At 42.1% G+C, this 20,950-nt stretch overlaps 1 protein-coding gene and 1 non-coding gene across 12 annotated transcripts in view; both read left to right on the top strand.

Moving 5' to 3' along the window:
- Positions 1-3,131: 3,131 nt before the first annotated feature.
- Positions 3,132-20,950, top strand: part of P4HA3 (prolyl 4-hydroxylase subunit alpha 3) — a 38,790-nt gene continuing 20,971 nt past the window's right edge. For 8 of the 11 annotated variants that reach the window (XR_006604194.1, XR_006604196.1, XR_006604195.1 and 5 more), the window contains exons 1-4: positions 3,132-3,409; positions 10,123-10,265; positions 11,056-11,279; positions 15,745-15,894. Coding sequence is in view for 8 of the 11 variants with exons in the window: in XM_045071375.1 (XP_044927310.1) it covers positions 3,210-3,409; positions 10,123-10,265; positions 11,056-11,279; positions 15,745-15,894 (717 nt within the window). In the remaining 3 variants the exon portion in view is untranslated. Of the gene's footprint in view, positions 3,410-10,122; positions 10,365-11,055; positions 11,280-15,744; positions 15,895-20,950 lie in introns of those variants that run through there. The other 3 variants (XM_045071369.1, XM_004768217.3, XM_045071374.1) reach the window with 3 other exon arrangements.
- On the top strand, positions 9,143-9,246 carry LOC123389614. Its single transcript, XR_006604236.1, has one exon. It is a non-coding gene; the product is annotated as a U6 spliceosomal RNA (small nuclear RNA).

The following is a 20,950-nucleotide window of genomic DNA, read 5'->3' as shown; positions in this document are numbered from 1 at the left end:
GACATATGAAGTCAAGAGAAGCACACAACAGAGTAGAGTTGTTTGAAGGCCAGGTTTCTGGCCAGAGAACCAGAAAGAGAAGTCTCAGGGGACTGGAAACTATCATAGAGACTGCAGAGAGGGAAAAGCTCAAGAGATCCACCCCATGATTCCTGGATTCACCCCTTAGCTCTGCATGCACAGATCTGATGCTAAATCGCATGTCATAGACCGAAGTACTGAGGTATGGGATAGACCACTGTCTAGATCCAAAGGTGATGCACAACTGGGACAGATCTGAATGGCATTGCAAACACTTTGGGAATTGAACTGACATTGAAACCATGGCCACAGAAGGCAGATCAGAACTTGTGGCCTGAATCCAACTGAGTTAATTATATGCTCGCACAAAAATATTAATATTTTCCATAAGATTTAAATAAGACATAGATGACACTTATATATTCAAAAATACCTAGTATTTAATCCAAATTATTCTGCATTTGAAGAACCAGGAAGATCTCAAGTATGAGAAAAGGCAATCAAAGGACATCCAGGAAGAAATAACACAAATGTTGAAAATTATAGAAGACTCATAAAATGTTCCAAGAAGAATGATGAATACTTAAAAAAAAAAAAAAAGATTTTATTTATTTATTTGACAGAGAGGAAGAGAGAGAGGGAGAGGGAGAAGTCTTTCCAGTCTGACTCCCTCTCCATTACACTTTCCCTCCTAATACTTCTGATTGAAAAAATGTTGACATGGCCATGGGCCTTTATTTACAACTGAGTAGTCATCTCAGACTGCTTTCTGCCTACAGAAGTTTGGGGGTTATAGTAGTTAGAGTAACACCCCTCCTAAAGATGCCCATGTCCTAGTTCCCCAAACCTGAGACTTTCAGGGTATGATTAAGTTAAGGATCTTGGTGGGGATTATCCTGGATTGATCTTGGTGGGACTGGTGTAATCACATGAGGTGGTTCCTGGTGTAATGAGGAACCTGGTGTAATCACAAAGGTCCTTAAAAGAGTCAGAGGAGAAGGATGTGACAGTAGAAGCAAAGTCAAAAAGAAATGTAAACATGTTATATCTATGGTTTTGAGGATGAAGGAAGGGGCTATGAATCAAGAAATGCAGGCATCCCATAAAACTGGAAAAAGCAAGGAATAGATTCTCCTCCAGAGCCTCCAGAAGAAACAGCCCTGCAGACACCTTGACTTCAGCCCAGTGAAATCCATTTCAGACTTCTAAACTCCAGAAATGTAAGATAATAAATTTGAGTTGTTCCAAGTCACTAAGTTTGTGGTAATTTGTTACAGCAGCAATAGAAAACTGATACCAGGGTCTGATGGCATCATTTTTCTTCCTTTTCTTCTTTCTTTCCTTCCTTCTTTCCTCCCTCCCTCCCTTTTTTTTTTTTTTTTTGGTATTTTCTTTGTCTTTAACTCAAACTTACAGTGCTTCTTCTGATAAAATTATCTTAAAACTTTTTTTTTAAAGTATATGTATGTATGTAATCTCTGTACCGAACACAAAGCTCTAACTCATAACCCTAAGAGCAAGAGTCACATGCTCCACTGATTGAGCCAGCCAAGTGCCCCTCATTTAAAACTTTTGATTATTTTCTATAAACCTTATTGGAATTCACTCTGTTAAAAGCCACATCTATATTTCTTTTTGGGCAACTTAGGCTGAGAGTTGGGATGCTGTGGTACAATAATGTTAAGATTCTTAGAAGCATTTTTGCCAGTTGAAATAGTTTACTTTATAGAGAACACTCTTTTTTTTTTTTCTAAAGATTTTTTATTTATTTGACAGGCAGAGATCACAAGTAGGCAGAGAGAGAGAGGCTGAGCAGAGAACCCGATGCGGGACTCGATCCCAGGACCCTGAGATCATGACCTGAGCCGAAGGCAGCGGCTTAACCCACTGAGCCACCCAGGCGCCCCAATATAGAGAACACTCTTAAGACTCTTTGAAGTTCCCTTGTTTACCAGAAAGACTCTAAGAAATGCCCTTAAGATTCTCTGAAGCTCTACTAGGCAATGCCTTTAAATCTTTCTAAGGTCGCAACAATGAGTCTTTAGAACCATATTTTTGAAAGCTTTACCTGGAGGTCATACTTCACTTGTACCACCCTGAGCTTGTTGCACAACTCTCTCTTTTCCTGAGAGCCCTTTATTGTGCTTACTTGTTTACATCTGTTTTCCCTCGTGAGTCAGGGGTTGGATGTGCTATTTCTCTATGTCCTCAGCATCGTGACAGAGGTGCTAAGTATTTTTTTTTTAAAGATTTTTTATTTATTTATTTGACAGAGAGAGATCACAAGTAGGCAGAGAGGCAGGCAGAGAGAGAGAGGAGGAAGCAGGCTCCCCGCTGAGCAGAGAGCCCGACGCGGGACTCGATCCCAGGACTCTGAGATCATGACCTGAGCCGAAGGCAGCGGCTCAACCCATTGAGCCACCCAGGCGCCCCAGTATTTGTTGAATGAACAAATGAACATTGCCTGGCGGGGAGAGTGGGGAAGTAGCCTAGTCAGACAATAATAATAATGTTTTTGCTTAAGTGGCCATAGGTATGTGGTATAGATCAATGACCCAGGATCCCAGTTTTAGGTTTGATAGGTCCTAGATTTGTCATGCAGCGACCCTAATCAACTTCACCCTCTTTACCTTCGGTCAGAATTCTGCCTTTCATGATGGCTCAGATGTCAAGTCTTCTGTGAAGTGTTTCCTTCCCTCTGCTCCTCCACAGCTCTCCCCGCGCAGCGCGTCGTCATGAGGAACCACCTCATTTACTCACCTGGATTCCCCCATCAGAATCCAGTAGTGTCTGTACTTCCACCCCCGATCCAGAAGGGTATTCGGGGGGTGGCGCTGTTCAGCCGTACACCAGGGAAAGGGAATTCGTCCTCCCACACCCGCGCCTCAGTTTCCCCGAGCGTGAACCGGGCATCGTGGAAACATCTTGCCAGGGCTGCGCTTTGGTGGAGGGCCTGCGGACCCTGAGGGCAGTCCCGGCGCCCGCGGAGGAGCTAGGGGGCAGCCGAGGCAGAGATGGCGAGCGCCGGGAGGCGTCAGAGCAAAGGAGGGCGGGGGGCCTGAGGCGGGGCTGCCCCGCGGGCCCGAGTCCGGCTGGGCGTGGCGACGCGGGGCGGGGCGGGGTGGGCGGGAGCGGCGCGCGCCGGAGCTTGGCCCGAAGGTCCGAGGGGACACGCGCGAGAGCCGGCGATGGGCCCCGCGGCGGGGCTGGTAGCTTTGCTGGCGGTGCTGGCGCTCCGGGCAGGGGACCCGTCAGGGGCCGCGGCGCGGGGGGACACGTTCTCGGCGCTGACCAGCGTGGCTCGCGCCCTGGCGCCCGAGCGCCGGCTGCTGGGGCTGCTGCGGCGCTACCTGCGCGGGGAGGAGGCGAGGCTGCGCGACCTGACCAGGTGAGAAAAAGCTCGCTCGCGGTGGTCCGGGAGGCGCGTGAGGCGGGGAGACTGAGTCAGAGGGCGTGACCGAGGCACCGTGCTGTAGGGTGGCGGGTGACTCAGTCTTATTTTAGCTCAGCGTGGGACCTCAGACACCGTTTGAGAGTAGGGTTAAGACCCTCACTAGACCGTAAGGCTGAGACACCGCGTGGCCCACTGTGGCCGTCGGACTCAGTGTCCCCCTGTGTGGGACCCCCGACACACCGTGGCATGAGATAGAGGAGAAAGAGACCGAGCGTGACCTTGGGGACGCTGTATCACACAGTGTGGAACCTCGAACTCCATCGCACACACCCAGTGGCACCCAGGGCCATCTTCACACAGCCAAGTTGATGCGCTGTGGCAAATTGTGGTGGGAGTGACTCAGGCCTAGTTGGAGGACCTCATAGTGCATGCGGGTGGGTCCCCAGGCTCTGTGCCACAGAGACACAGCGCGACTGCAAGAGTGAGAGGGAGAAAATACAGTGTCACTGTAGCCACGTGTGTGACAGAGAAGGGGTGTTTAGTAGGAAGTGACATTGTGTGACCCTGTGTGAGATTTACGTGCCTTTGGGACTGGATGGGCACGATGATATGGATATGTCTGCAGCATTCTGGATGCTGCTTGTACAGCTCAGTATATGAATAAGGTTTCGTGTTCATTAACTCATTCAGTGGGGGTGTTTGCCTATTCTGAGCCACATACTTTTCCAGGCAGTGGGGATAAAATGGTGAGCAAGACCCAACTCTGACCTCAGGGAGCTTGGAGTCGGTGGCATCATGATTATTATTCAGAGATGTCCACTGTCTCCTTTGTTTTCAACTCTCCTTCTCTTCCCATATTTAATAAGAGTTCTCTAAATTCTAAATAAAGGGGCGCCTGGGTGGCTCAGTGGGTTAAGCCTCTGCCTTCAGCTCAGCTCATGATCTCAGGGTCTATGATGGAGCCCTGCATTGGGCTCTCTGCTCAGCAGGGAGCCTGCTTCCCCCTCTCTCTCTACCTGCCTCTCTGTCTTCTTGCGATCTCTCTCTCTCTCTCTGTGTCAAATAAATAAAATCTTCAAAAAAATATTTAAATTCTAAATATGAGATAATTGAGATTTAACATGTATATATTGAGACCAAGAAAACAGTAGGGAAAACCATACTTGATACTAGAGGATACTGAGTGCAGCACACACAAGCCGATGCTCAGCTAATACTGTTTGCCATACAAGCAGCAAACTCGAGTGCTACACACTGTGGCATAAAAGACTGTAGACTTGGCATGCTGGGGCATTGACTATCAATATTGACTATCAAACTGAAAAATGAATGACTGTATTGTGTGATACATTGTGATTGAGTATGTTGTCTCTTCTCTGCTTAGGACATGAAGAAACCTCCAGCAGTGCTGTAACAACATAGCTATCTGAATAAATTGAAATATGTCTTACATCATCTGGCCCTCTGCTGAGCTGAGGCCAACAGAGAGCTGTCTCACAATGCACCGCTGATATAGCTAAGCGAGTGTATGCGATAGTAATACTAAAATTCTGGGGTGCATGGGAAGAAGGCATGGGGGACACTGTGGCAGTGGGAGAGAGCCCTGTTGGAGAGAATCAGGCTATGTGTGGAAGCGAGTGTGAAAGATCTTGTTACTCAATGGCGACTGAATGATAGTGTGATTTGGTATGTGCTCTTAAGTATGTAGCTTGCATATAAGCAGTTATATGTGTGTTTAAATTTACTATCAGTTTTGCATAGTGTGAATTGAATATACACACATGCACACATACAAAATGTATTATAACACACACATACAAAATGTATGTGTGTGTTATAATAGTAAAGGATAAGTTCAGTAATTCTTGTCACTCTTCAGGGTTGCATAGTTGCCCGGTGTTTTATGGGCCTACTCTATAAAGCAAAATGTTTTAATTCTGTTCTTAGTCCACATGCATCGGAGTGTAGGTTTATTGGTGGAAATAAAAGACTCTTCTCTTTGATTTGAGATTCCACCAAGTTCCCTGCCTCCATGTGCTCATTCTCATACCACTAATCTCTTTAGTTGGGTGACTCAGGTAGAGATGGGGGCTGGGGGCAAGATCCTGATGCCAGGTCTCCCAGGGAACAGGTTCATAACAGAGAGATGGCACTGTGGATCAGGGTGACTGATGGAGGGGGATGGGGGACACTGATGCTGGTCTCTTTTACTGTCTCATCACCATTGTCATCGTCACAGCTTTTTCATTGAACCCTAATTTCATTTGCTCCTTACACACATGCTTTGAAATAGGTTTGTATGGCTCTCATAAACAAATGAGAAATCATTTAAAATATAAGAAAACTAAAGTTTAGTAGCCTTACCTGAGATTATACATTAATCCAGGACTAGGACATAGTTCTTTTGATTGTTTCTTGCTATTATGCCATCAGGTAGGTCCTTACTGCTTGCTTTATCTGTTGTGCCAGGACCCAGACCAAACCCCATAACTGCTGAGATTTTATGAATAGCTGGAGTACATAGTGGTTAAGAGTCTGGATGCAGAAATTTAATAGACCTTTGCTTGAATCCTTGGCTCTGACCTTGGGCAAGGTCCTTTACCTCTTTAAGCATTATTTTCCTAATCTGCAAAATGATGATAATGATAGCACCTATCCCACAGACTTGGTAGAAGGATTAGTACCATGTAAAGGCATTTATCATATTGCTTAAAATGTAGTAGGTGCTCAACAAATGTTAGCTCTGTGTGATTTTTTTGTTTATTTTGAGACTGCCTGGTGAAACTAGACTCCACCTTTGTCTCTAAGCAGTAACTAAGATTGTGAGAGCCTAGATAATAAGAAAGATTCAGAAAAATTCTAGATTCTCTTCTCCTATGAGCTATGAACATTTAATTTCAGAAAGTTTAGTTTGATATCTTAGAGACTGTCTGTTCCTTAGTCAATGCTCTAAAACCTAGTGAGATATTTGCTTTCTAAAACAAAAATTTTGGCAGTTCTACTTATTTTCCTTATAATCCCAATCTGGTGATCTAATGTGACTTGAGATGTTATTTCTAAGGACCTCAGTAGATAGTCTTCTTTAAATTTCTGAATTTAGAAATAAAATATTTTGGGGGTGCCTGAGTGCTCAGGTAGTTAAGCGTTTGCCTTCAGCTTAGGTCATGATTCTGGGATCCTAGATCTAGCAGAGGCTGGCTTCCTGTTCAGCAAGTTTTCCCTTTACCTCTGCACCATGCCCCCCATGTATTCTCTTGCTCTCTCTCTCATATAAATAAACAAAAGCTTTTTTAAAAAAAGAAATAAAATATTTTTCAATGTTGAAACTACTCCTTACCCCAAGTTAATGAATAAAAATTTTACTAGTTAAATATACATATATATATATAGCTTTTTTTTTATTTTGCTATTTCAGTTTTAAAAAGCTACCAAGATTGAAAAAGTATTACCAGCAGCAGTAATTTTTGTGTTATGAATTAAGCATTTGGAATGTCTCAGAAGAACTGAGACACAGCCATTGCTGAATTCTCAAGGAGAAACATATTGAATTAAAATAGCCTACGTATTGCGGCTGGATAACCTATCCAGGCTATGTTTAATGCAGGATTGGGTTGCAAATTTTATGTGCAGATTCTTGAAGCAAGGATCTGATTTTCTACTCTCAGCAACATTTGCTAAAGCAAAAAGCCATTTAGGAAAACTTAAGGTTTGAATTCAGCATCCAGTGATTCGGTCTCTGAAAACCAGCTATTTGCTCAGAGGCTGGGAATAGGGCCAATGTTTGGATTCCAAACCAGTCTCAGATATCTGTTGATGGGTTTTTTTCTTTGTGTTACAGAAAAATGATGTATCTGAATGCCGAACTGAATTATGTGCTGCAGTAGAGATCAAACCCCTGCCCTAAATAAACTGACCCCATAACACAAAGTACCATGCGAAGAGAACAAGGCATTAGGGCTTTTGAATGCTGGAGGACATGGGGGAAATTTTCACGTCTCTGCCTTGTGTCTTTCCTCTGATGCCTGTTAAACATCCTCAAGCACCAAATGAAGAATCTATTTATTCAGTTATGGAAAAGATGATGGAAAGAAACAATAGAATGGTCATGCTGAAAGGATCCAGAGAGACCTTCTAGATTAGACCAGTTCTGTCATATTACAGAGGAGCAAACTGAGGGACAGTTGGAGGCCAGGTCTCCTTCCAATCCAACTGTCTTTAAAATTACTGCCCACTCAGCCTCAGTTGTCCTTGGATACTTACTCTTCAGGCTGGATTCAAGCCCAAGTCTCTGCTTGTAAGTGTTTTCGTCTAGCAATGAAATATCTTGCACTAAGTAGTTCCATATGGAGCTGGAGCAGGAGCAGGAGCAGGAGAAGGAAATAATGGGCAGTAAAAAAATAAAATAAAATAAAAATCCCACCCCAGGAGGCTGGTTTAGTTTTTAAAACTGTAGAGTACCCATTCTCAAAGTGCCTTGTTTTAGAGATCAGAGACATCCTGGGACTTGACAGGGTTCTCATTTCCTCTCTGGGGCACCAAGGCCCAGATTCTCCTCCCTTAGTTTATGCTTGAATTCAACTCTTGGCTCCCTGGAAGCACCTGGAGGCAAGTCATCTTCTATTTCAGGCTCCACCCTTGAGAAACCCTTAGGTCAGTCTCAGTTTCAAGGCAATGAATCCCCCAGCCCTGCCACTCCCTCTGTTCTTAACTTTCACCCCTACCTCCTCACTCAAGTCTTCCACTCTAGCCAAAGAATGCCTATTTTCTCACCACTCTTGAGCACATGCCTTTAAACCCATGTCCTCTTCACTTTGCACACACTTTTTTCTTTTTACTTCCATTGTTGTTATTATATTACTCCTGGAATTAATAATTTTAAATCAAGGGAAAAATTTTTAGAGGGCATGCCAACAACTCTTAGGTCTGCCTTATTATCATCAATAAATTGTAATCATGTTAATCCCAATAGTGTGTTAGAAATGGAATAATTGTAGTATGCCAGGAAAGGAAACAGCATCTTTTGCTGATGTGAACACTGTTTTAGGACATCTGAAAAGGAGAGAAATTAACTAGAAAGATGGTCACTTCTGGTCTTTTTCTACACATTTGGCAAGCCAGAGAGGCTGGATGCCTGCTGGACCACCCCACATCCACCTCCCCCATTACAGCTACTAGTTTTTTATGTGGAATTCTTCCTGAATATCTCCCTTGAATCTATCCCGACCTCTGCCCCCACTGTCATTATTATGGTTCAGACCCTCCTTACTCTTGCTTCCAGTTTTGAATTGACCTCCAGACAGTTCTTTCTGCCTCCACTCTTCCCCACTTCTGAACCCCACCCTCGCACAGATTCGTATATGTAAACATTTCCTAGTGTATCCAACTCTCACCTAAAACCTTTTGGCAGCTTCTAATTGCACTCAAGACAAAACCCAAATTCCTCAGCAGGGCCTGTGGGGTGCTCTTCTCTTGTCCAGTCTGACCTACCCATCATCCTCCCAACATACCTAGGGTTCCAGCACTACTGAACAGCTCAGAACTCCCCCTACCATTTCTCTCTGTCCCTTCATGCATGTTGAATTGTCTCTGACTGCCTCTCCTCCCTTCGTCATGTCTTGTCTTTTCATCCCTAGCATCTAGCATGGAGTCTGCCATCTAGCAAGTAACCAGTTTAGACCGACTTATTAATGAACACATACTTGTCAAGCCGCTGTGCTTTTGTATATGTTAGTCCCATTGGATCAAAAAATATTCTTCCTGTGATACAGAGAAGATGAGCATGGGTCCTGAACAAGGATGACATGCAAATTCGTGAAGCGTTCTGTATTTTTTGAATCACTGTGATGTATGCCTGAAACTAATGTAACACTGTGAGTCAACTATACTCAAGTTAAAAAAAAAAAAAATTCTTCCTTTTTTGTTTTAGCTCCATGGAAACAGTATGGCAAAATCAGCTGAGAGCAAGCTTCAGAGTCAGGAAGATTTGGGTTCAGATCTGGTTTTGTCACTAACAGTGTGGCCTTGGTTTCAAATTTTTCTCTCTTCATTGTTGGTTTGATAAAATCTAATCTGAGGATGGGGGGATTAAATGAGACAAAATATATATAAAGCACTTAGCAGAATGCCTAGTACGTGGTAAAGGTTCAGTAAGTAGCAGCTTTCAATTGTTTAATCCTTTAGGACTCAGATCAAGTGCCATTTCCTCCAGGAAGTCTTCCCTTACACCTTCTAACTTCCGCCTGGGTTAGGGGCCTTGCCTCCAAGTAGCTGGAGCGTTACATAGCTCTTTATAAGCTCTCTTCTCTCCTAGCCGGTATCAATTATTGCAATTAATTTCACAACATATTTGAGCTTCTACCAGATTCTAAATATTGATAAGAGAGTGATGAGCGGAAAGATTTTCTGGCTTGTGAACTGCTTGAGAGCTCCACCCTGTCTTGCCTTTGAATCTTTAGCATCTAGTGTGGTCCCTGATGTACAGTAACTGATGAGCAGAGACTGACTCATTGAATGAACAAATGGATGGACCTCTTTCTCTTGTCTTGGTAGTTTTCATGTTCTTTGAGCTTATTGGCTAGAGGATTATGTGAGTTGCCAGGGGTTCATGTTTCATTTTTAACTACTCCAAATGCACATACACTATGCCAGCCTTTGCTAGGGGTGGTGGCTGTATCAGTAAGCGAGATCGTTCTACTCCTCTCTTCCAGATTCTATGACAAGGTGCTTTCTTTGCACGAGGATTCGGCAACCCCTGTGTCTAACCCTCTGCTTGCATTTACTCTCATCAAACGCCTACAGTCTGACTGGAGGAATGTGGTACATAGTCTGGAGGCCAGTGAGAACATCCGAGGTAATGAGGAGGAGGGCTGGAGGGTAAGAGAAGATTCTGTCTCCTGATTCTGGAAAGGAGAGAGATTCTGGTGGAATGTGATGAAGGGTAATGAAGTGGGTAGGTATTACTCCATCTTCATAGCTTTTGTTATTAACAGAGAATTAAGGTCCTCTTGTTAATATGTCTATGTGATTGTACATTAGAAAGCACTTTTGGGGGGCCTGGCTGGCTCAGATGGTGGAGCTTGAGACTCTTGATCTTGGGGTTGTGAGTTCCAGCCCCATGTTAGATGTAGAGCTTACTTAAAATTAAAATCTTCAAAAAAAAAAAAAAAAGATGCTTTCATGTCCATTATCTCATTTGAGCTTCACCATAACCCTATGAAGAAGTACAGGTTATATCATTCCATTTACATATTTGTCTAATAATTTCTACTTGATTAAACTATAATGTGATCTGAAGCAAGGTCAGTTTCCTAATTTATTCTACTTTGTACTTGAAAAAATTTGTTGACTTTGGGGAGATTAGGAGGAAGAACAGTTATCCCCACAAAGTGCAAGATTCCTGGAGACAGGATGGAACAACATGCGTGTGCTTTAGTTTTTACTCTAGAGCTTATGTTCCTCATTCAGAAGATTGTATTAAGCCTCCACTCTGCACCAGGACTCTGCTAGCCATGGGAAATAAAAACACATAAAACATGTTATTTGCTCATGAAAGATTTGAAGAGGTGGTTATGCCTAGCCTGTATTAAATGCTCACTGCCTGTTTTTTGAATGGTGGATTGGTGTTTTTACCACCTTGACAGCTCTGAAAGATGGTTATGAGAAGGTGGAGCAGGACCTCCCAGCCTTTGAGGACGTGGAGGGAGCAGCAAGGGCCTTGATGCGGCTGCAGGATGTGTACATGCTCAACGTGAAGGGCCTGGCCCGAGGCGTCTTCCAAAGAGTCGCTGGCTCCGCTGTCACTGACCTGTACAGCCCCAGGAGGCTCTTCTCCCTCACGGCAGATGACTGCTTCCAAGTTGGCAAGGTAAAGGAGAGAGAGAGAGCGAAGCGCTGTACAGAGAGAGAGAGCGAAGCGCTCAGCCCTTGTTTTTTTTTTTTTTTTTGTGGATAAAGGAACTATATCCTGATTGCTTTTACATGCTTTAAGTCCTTCCAGCAAACTTGGAAATTTGGTATAATTCTCCATTTTCAGATGAAGAAGCCGAAGGTCAGATACGGTAAATAATCTGCCCAAGGTTACACAATTTTAAGTAGCAGAAATAAATTCTGAACCTGGGTCTTTTAACCGTGAGTCCCATGTTCTTTCCATAATAACTAAGGTGATCACATACGCAGGATATTCTGGAGAGTAAAGGGAGTGTTACTAGTTATGGCCGGACGACAGATATAAATTGGGACTGGGAAAAATGGTCCTGGGGTCACCCTAACAGTAGTGCCCTGCCAGCAGATGAAAGGCTGGGTGGAAAGGAGAAGCAGGGTTCAAGGTTGGGGAAGGGGAGAAGAGATAGAGATGTGAGGTAAGGTCACGAAAACTCAGCCTCCTGAGACTTTCTGGAATCCCTTGCAACATTTCCTGAGCATTTAGAAGTATTGGATTAAGGTAGTATCAAAAAGCTGAGGCCATTCACTGAAGATTACTTGAGGAAATAGACTTCAGGAACCTTCCATATGAGAAATTTAACTGATCTTTGATCATAACTTATAAGCACACTTGAGGTTATTTTACAATATATTCTTTGTTAGCCTTTGCCACAAGAAGTAATGGAGTAAGTCCTTTTTAATTTTGAAGATGTGTATTGCAGGAAAGTAAATTTTCCCAGCCCCTGCAGTATTCATTAGCATATCTGAGACTGGGCCTCATGTGCCCTGATTTTAAGTTTTAGAGATCAGTCTTCCAAATTAGTGCAGAGTGGGTTGCCCTAAGCCTCTCTATGTACCATTTTCCCTTCTCTAGGATTCTGAATGGAATCAGCTCAATCATCATGTTCATGGCTAATTTAAATTTCAGCCAGGTAAAATAGTTCTGTGTATGGTACCAATATACACTTCATTTGTGAAGCCTTTCTGAAACTAAAACCATATGTTGAAAATGCAGTAAGTGCCTTCCTGAAACCCTCACTGGCCATCTTTATTTTTGTCTTGATTCACTTATTTTAAAAGATAAAACATTTCAAATATAAGAAAACTATATAAAATAATATAACAAGCAATTATATCTATAATTGAGGTGAAATATGTTAAAATTTTGCAATGTTCATTTCAAATTTTTAAAAAGGAATTTATGTAAAACAGAAGACATTAAGGTTAATATTAAAAAATGAATTTACATATAGCTCAATAAAGCCCCCCTTCTCTTTCTCCTCACCACTCCTGACCCTTCCCTTCCACTCAACCCTTGCCTGGGTGCCCAGGAACTGTCCTAAGCCATACAATATATGTGTACTATCCTGAGTCCAGCTTCTTTCAGCACACTGGATCTGTGAAATTTATCCACCTGTTGCATTTATTAATAGTTCATTCCTTTTTAGTGCTGAGTATTATCCCATTGTATGAGTATACTACATGCTGTTTATCCAGTCTACTAGAAATGGATGCTTGCACTTTTTCCAGCCTGGGCTACTGTGAATAAAGCTGCTATTAACATTCTTGTCTTTCTGTGAACAATTGTTTTTATTTCTCTGGGAGTGGTCTTGCCGGGTCAAAGAAAAAGCTTCAGTAATTATTAACGTGTGGCCAAATTTATTTCATCTACACATCTCTAATCTCCTCCTCCATGGATTATTTCAAAGCAGACCAGCCTTTCTAGTTTCTGAAATTCTTAGTTGTCTAATTGTAGTTTGCCACAGTCATGTCTATTGACTGTTGCTCATGACTGATTATTTCCTGATACGGTTTATTATGTTTGTGAGCTTATTTTTAGCAGGACTTTTTTTCCCCATCTAGAGGAATCTCTGTGACTGGAGTTATGGGAATATCACTCCAAAGTGTTCTGGGTTTTCTTTTTCCAGTACTCTGGTGGTATCACTGGCCTAAGATTCCTTTTTTTTTTTTTTGGAATACATTATATCTGAGTGATTTATTTATTTTATAATACAAAGTTTGTGCCTTTTGACCCCCTTCACCCATTTCACTCTCCCCCTACTTCCCACCTCTGGCAACCAGTCTGTTCTCTGTATCTATAGGCTCGGGTTTTTGTTATTGTGTTTTTATTTTAGATTCCACGTATAAGTGAGATTGTATGGTATTTGTCTTTCTCTGTCTAACTTATTTCACTTAGTGTAATGCCCTCAAGGTCCATCCATGTTGTTGGAAGTGGCAACTTTTTCCTTTTTAATGGCTGAATAATATTCCATCGTGTGTGTGTGTGTGTGTGTGTGTGTGTGTGTGTGTGTCTGTGTGTGACATTTCTTTATCCATTCATCCATCAATGGACACTTAAGTTGTTTCCATATCTTGACTGTTGTAAATAATACTGGCAATGAACATGGGGGTGCATATCTTTTTGGGTTAGTGTTTCCATTTTATTTAGATAAATACCAGAAGTGGAATTGGTAGATCAAACTTCTGTTTTTGATTTTTTGAGGAACCTCCGTATTATTTTCCACATTGGCTGCACCAATTTACTTTCCTGCCAACAGTGCATAGAACTATTGCTCTATGTCCTTGCCAGCACAATTTCTTGTCCTTTTGATAATAGCTACTCTAACAGGCAAGAGGTGATATCTCATTGTGGTTTTGATTTGCACTGACCATAGATCCATTTTGATATTGATTTCTTGGCCTGGAGTTTCCTGAGCTATATGAATAATGCAGATTCATACCCTAAACTCACATGAAACATAGGCTCAAGACTGTGAATATTTTAAGGAGACATTTTGCTTCCTCCGAACAATATCCAGACAGAAACAAACCAGTTTTCTTGACTCTTTGCAACAATGGGTAGATTTTTTTCTGGTCTACCTTTCCTTTAAGGTATAGTTTTTCATGGATTTCAGTTTTATGAGTGTGTCTTTGTTCTAGTGCCTAGGTTTTGGGAGGTGTAAGGAGGGGCTCATGTGGGCAGTATAACCAATTTTTGCTAAGTACGGGGATTACTAACACTGCCCCCATCCTAAGCAGCTTCAGCATCTGCTCTTAAGCTCATTGCTGAGGTTTTTAGCTCCTTTTTTGTTTCTGGTACTTGGGTATATTCCATTCTTTCTTGAAAATATATCATAAAATATTTGTTATATTTTATTCAAAAGTTCCAAGTCTTTTTGCTTGGAAGGATTCCAGTTATCTCAATCTACCATATTTTTGGGACTTGGGAAAACTTAAACAAATTGTTAACTTTGCAAAAAAAGTTCAGTCATTTTGGCTGTTATTCTTCAACTCAACCTTTTTACATAAACAGGAAAAGTAAGGATCAGAGAAATAAAATGGCAGATGAATGGCAGACCTGGAAGAAAAGCTGATTTACTGTTTTAGATTGCAGAGTTTCAGTACCTCTAGGTTCTGCCCTGTCTTTTTGCCGGTTGGAAGTTAGAGTAGAATTAGAATTTTTTGTAAGAGTGCTTCCAACTCTGTGATTTTATAATTCCATGCTGTCTCCAACATCTACTTCCAGGAAATTCCACCTGCAGTGCTGGCATTCTAGTTAACTGTAAGCTGTTAAAAGACAGGAACAAGCTCTAGTACACCTTGCCACATTCCCACCTTCCAACATTTAATATAGAAAAAAGTCACTGGGCTGTTTGAGCATTCCCATGTGGGTCTAATACATTGTGTTGCAATTATTGATTTACTCTTGTGCCCTTCATATGACTATAAGCTCTTTAAGGTCAGGGATCACCAGATACATTGCAAATACTCGGTAAATATTGAATAAATAAATGAGTGAATTCAGTCCATTTCTCGCATTGCTATTGGCAGTATCTTTTTAAAAGCCCAACACTCACAACTCTAATTAACTTAACCCATGCTACCTTTTGAAGTTCATTTCTTGCGTCTCCTCACCTTAGGCCATAACACAGTGTCTAACTTGAACACAAGTTGCTTTTGGCTCTGTTTCTGCCATTCCTTCACTTTAAAATGTTCTTCCTTTCAATCTCTGCTCATTGAAATTCTTTTCTTTCTTCAGGGGAAGTCTACCTCAGATGCCACTTCTTCCATGAAGCCTTCTGAGATTCCCAAGTCTCTCCCTTCTCTGTCTCCATGACATATTATGCGTTTTTCCTTTGAGTATTCGTGCATTTTGCCCAGTATTACAGTTAACTGAGTTCATATCTCTCTTCTCCCCATATTATAATTTCCTTAAATGCAAGAACCCTTGTGTCTTTGCTATGTCTAGAACAATGCATTGGATATAATGGATGGTTGATAAATTGAATTTAAATGAATTTGAGATGAAAACTTGCTTGCTTGTGTTCTATAGGCCCTCTTACTCTTTGTCATTTCCTTTCCTCTACCTGTGGATTCAGGCTTAATGATGGTACTTATGTTACCTACAGGTGGCGTATGACATGGGGGATTACTACCATGCCATTCCGTGGCTGGAGGAGGCTGTCAGTCTCTTCCGAGGATCTTATGGAGAATGGAAGACAGAGGATGAGGCAAGTCTAGAGGATGCCTTGGATCACTTGGCCTTTGCCTATTTCCAGGTAGGGGAGTAAGGGAGGCTCACTACTTTTATCACAATAAATATAGTGCTTTATATCTGCTTGACAATTTCCTACACATTTTCATGTCTCAATTTATTTCATCTTCCCAACAGGACCAAATGTGAGTCAAGCAGGGCAGTTGTTTTATTATTTCCATATTTCACATGTGAGTAAACTAAATCTCCAAAAAATTCCTAACTTGTCAGGAAGTTCATAGAGCTGGGATTAGGGCCCAAGTCTGTTTTACTCTTAGTCCGGTGCTCTTTCCAGCACCTTGACTGCTTTAAAACCATCGTCTTCTGTGTAGGAGGCAGGCTCCCACCTGTAGTGCAGCAGGGGCATTGACAAATGTCTAACGGGTTCATAGTTGATGTAGGGCACTCTTTTACGCTGTCAGCAGCTTCTGTCTTCTCACAGGTGTTCTGTCATGATATTTCCATATCCAAGGAAGAAGTTTGATTGTTATGGTAGGGGCCCAGGGCAGGCTGTCCCAATATGGGCCACTTTGGCATAAAGATTATTTTGAGTTAAAGTAATCAAAACCCAGCAGATGCAGGAAAAGCACTCTGCCTCCTTGCAACTGCCAAGATTATGTTGGAAAGGAGAGTCTGTAACAGGCAGAAAGCTATTAACAGAGACTCCCCTTGACCTAAGAACTCTGCACAATAGGGCAACTGTGTTTCTCCAAACATCTCCCTTCACCTTCTTGCTGATGAACTTTCTCCCCCTTGTGTCCTATGACTCTACCCTTCTTAACTCATAGAAGCTTCATGTTGCCTCACTGTCTTTAGAATTTTGTGTCTGTGTGGATTTCTGTGCCTACTACATTTGATTTTCTCTTGTTAATCTGTCTCATGTCAATTTAATTCTATGTCCAGCTAGAAGGACCATGGGCAGAAGAAGGACTTCCTCCCCGACATTATCCTCTCCCATCTGCCGCTGAGTCCAACTGTAACTATGACTAGGGTCTGGCTATCGAGCTGGTGTCACTGGTTTGTAGTGACGCTCAGCGCCTCCTCCAGGGATTGCTTTTCCTTGGCACTTGATCTATGAGCTGTTGTAGTTCCTCTCGTGGAAGCTCATTTCCCTGAATGGGGAGATCTGCTGTCCTTTTATATAGCTAATCTGTTTCCCACCAGAATTGTATAGTCTTCAAGAATAAGCTGGAAATATTGTTTACAGAGCCAATTCCTTAGAGTTTCCAAAGCTAATAAACCATTTCTGCTCCCTACGTTCCTTTCTCTTTCCCCCTTTTCCTGAGAAAAGGGAGGAGGACTTGGGTGGTCCAAACCCACATGTTGCCGCCAAAACAGATTTATTCTCAGAGTAGCAAATGGGCCTGTGCCTCTCATGGAAGTTCCTGGTAAGTGGGTCTTTGTTGTAAGACTTTCCAGGGTGCTCTTCCTAATGCACCTGCTCAATTGCTCTGTATTAAAGCTCTAATAGAATCACTGTAGTACAACTAAGGCAAGAAGAAATTGGATTTTAATAGAGGAAGAAAACGGAATTGACACAGAGACTAGGAGAAGATGAACTCAAGCAGCTTACCCTGAAAAACAGGCTTCAAATGCAGCGCCTGAGGACTGGTTTTGGCTTTTTTACCCTCTGAAGACTCAGGTTTCTCCTCCGCTCACTGGTAGACTCTCCCTTTCCACAATTGTGCTTTGTCTGGTAATTTTTATTCATCTCACAAGGCATAGCTCAAATGTCACCTACTTGTGAAGACTTCCTCAATTCTCCTCAGACTTCTCAGACTCCTTTGTGCCCTTACAGCACATTTTTTACACGACAGTAATAGAACACATTGGGCATTGTCTCATAGACAGTTATGGTCCCCTTTTTAGCCCTTATAAATTTGGGATAGTTGTGGATCTTTCATTATCATATAAAATATGTGATATATAATTATTTGTACTATGAAAATATTATATGTAATATATAATATCATATAACATATAATACTTATGATGAAGTTCTAGAACCTAGGTAAGGTTCGGTGGGCTGAGGTCCGGAGCTGATGACCAAGAAAGAATTCTTGAGACATCTTTGGTGCAAAATGGTGGTTTATTAAAGGACGGGGACAGGACCCGTGGGCAGGAGGAGCTGCTGCCCTGGGTTGTGAGGGATGACAGGTTATATACCTTGCGGTTGGGTGACGGTGAGGGGAAGGGAGATTCTTGGTGGGGTGTTATGATCCTGCTATCATTTACATTCCCTTCTACCTCAGCCTCCTCCAGTTTATGATGGGGAGGGAGACATTAGGGCTTTAGGAACTGAGAGTTATTTGCCTCTGGAAATTTGTGCTATTGATAAGGTAACCTCCCTGTTTGTAGATCTCTAGGACATCTGTAGAGCAAGGGAGATTCCTTTTCTGCAGGATTGTGATTTCTGCAAGTTAACTATTTATCATTTTATGGCAGTCAAGGGTGCCTGAGGAATGCTACACATATTACGGAGGGGAGCGGGTGGAGAGGGGGGTGGAAGGTGCCAGCTTTTGCTTTGTCTTCAGCCAGCCTCCTGCTCCCCCATCACTTATATAATAACTTTTCATGATATATTTTAGTAAAAAATTATTTCAGTAATTTTTTAAAAAGAATTTATTTATTTATCTGACAGAGAGAGATCACAAGTAGGCAGAGAGGCAGGCAGAGAGAGAGAGGAGGAAGCAGGCTCCCCGCTGAGCAGAGATCCCAATGCGGGACTCGATCCCAGGACCCTGGGATCATGACCTGAGCCGAAGGCAGTGGCTTAACCCACTGAGCCACCCAGGAGCCCCTATTTCAGTAATTTTTAACGAGAGATAGTTGCGTAGTAATTAAACCACAGGCTCCGAAGTCAGACTGACCTGGGTTCAAATCTTTAAAAGGTGGATAATATTGATGCTGTTAGAAAGTGGGAGGAGAAGGAAGTAATTCTTTAATATTCTGAGTGCTTGGCTGAGACATCTTTGCAATAAAAAACAGATTAATAAGAGGAAAAATACACAGGAGGTGGGGTGGAAGAATGAGAAACTCCTTGAAGTGGCCTCGGCCTCCACCTTAAATACCATTTCCAGCTAAATACAGTAGAAAGAAAGGTATGGGGGGGAGGCCAATTTTGGGTGGTTACCAGGAAATGCCAACAAGGGTAAGGTTGTTATGCAGATTTAAGTGAGCTTTCTCCATTGATAAGATTCTTTTGTGAATCAAGGGGCCTGAGTGATGTAGTTGGTTAGGTGGCTGATTCTTGGTTTCACCTCATGTGGTAATCTCAGGGTCTGAGATCAAGCTCTGTGTCAGCCTCCATGCTGGGTGTGGAGTCTGCTTGAGCCTTCTCTCCATTTCCCTCTGCCCCCCACCCACGCTCTCTCTCTCTCCCTCAAATAAATAAATATACCTTAAAAAAAAAGATTCTCTTGTGATTCAGAGTCATCCTTCTTTTCCAGGTACACAGAGGGAGACACAAATGGAGGACTCCTTTATAAATACAAATTTCTCTCACAAAAGGGTAGCTTCTCTGGTTTTCAGAGCTTCTCCTATGTCTGCCATTTCTCAAAATAATTAGCTCAAAATAATCCTTTTGCCAAAGAGACATATTTTGGGGTGGCTTATTTTGCTCCCCTTCTATGCTCACCTCAAAGGGGTTGTCATGAGGAATAAATGAGCTAATACATGTAAAGCCCTTAACACTGATCATGACATGGGCACTCAACAAATGTAAGCTATTATCACTACAAGCGTACATTCACCTTGTTCATGTAACATTATATAGTGTACACATTCCATTCAAAAATAACTTTTTTCTTTTTTTTTTTTTTAAAGACTTTCTTCATTCATTTGAGAGAGAGAGAGAGAGAGAAAGCACAAGCAGGTAGAGGAGCAGAGGGTAAAGGAGAAGCAAACTCCCCACTGAGCAGGGAGCCCGATGTGGAGCTTGATCCCAGGACCCTAGGATCATGACCTGAGCCAAAGGCAAACGCTTAACTGAGTCACCCAGGTGCCCCAAATGTAGCTTTGTTCTTGATAAAATCTAATTTTATCTCATGAAAGAGCCCTTGAGTTATAAAAATATATAAAGTTGTATTTTAGTTCTCTTCATCTCAAAAGAATTTGAAAAGCTATAACCTTGAGTTAATAATCTGATGTTACCAATACAGTACTTAAGTATCCCTCTGTTAACTATTGAACAGAGTAACTAATGGTATTAAATAACTGCAAACAATCTATATGTCTAGGTCATCTGTGATATAGCTTTTAAGTAGAATGAAATGCAGCTATTAAAAATGTGGTCTCTATATACAAGAAAATAGTATTCAGCCTTAGGAAAGAAGGAAATTGTTAGGGGTGCCTGGATGGCTCAGTCAGTTAAGCATCTGCCTTTGGCACAGGTCATAGTCTTGCGGTTCTGGGATTGACCCCTGTGTCATGCTCTGTATTCAGCATGGAGTCTGTTTCTCCTTCCCCCTCTCCCTCTGTGCATGCTCTCGCTCTCTCAAATAAATAAATAAATAAATAAAATCTTAAAAAAAAAAAAAAAAACAGAAATTCTGACACATGCTACAACATAGATGAACTTTGAGGATATTATGCTAAATGAAATAAGCCAGTCACAAAAAGACAAATACTGTATGATTGCACTTATATGAAGTATCTAGAGGAATCAAATTTATAGAGACAGAAAGTAGAATGGTGGTTACCGGGGACTAAAGGAAGGGGGCAATTGAGAGTTGTTTGTTGGGTCCAGGGTTTCAGATTTGCAAGATGGAGAAATTCTGGGGATTGACTGCACAACAATGTGAATGTAGTTAATATAACCAAACTGTACACTTAGAGATGGTTAAGATGGTAAATTTATGTTGTGGGTTTTTGTTTGTTTTTTTTTTTTTTTAGATTTTAAAAATTTATTTGATAGAGATACAGTGAGAGAGGGAACACAAGCAGGGAGAGTGGGGAAGGGAGAAGCAGGCTTCCCACTGAGCAGGGAGCCCTATGCAGGGCTTGATCCAGGACCCTGGGATCATAAGCTGAGCCAAAGGTAGATGCCCAATGACTGAACCACCCAAGCTACCTACTGTTGT

This window comes from Mustela putorius, unplaced genomic scaffold (assembly GCF_011764305.1).
Source record: "Mustela putorius furo isolate JIRA1106 unplaced genomic scaffold, ASM1176430v1.1 tig00003987_pilon_pilon_pilon, whole genome shotgun sequence".
Taxonomy (NCBI): domain Eukaryota; kingdom Metazoa; phylum Chordata; class Mammalia; order Carnivora; family Mustelidae; genus Mustela; species Mustela putorius.
The sequence above is the reverse complement of the archived record's forward strand: the minus strand, read 5'-3'. Positions and strand labels throughout refer to the sequence as shown.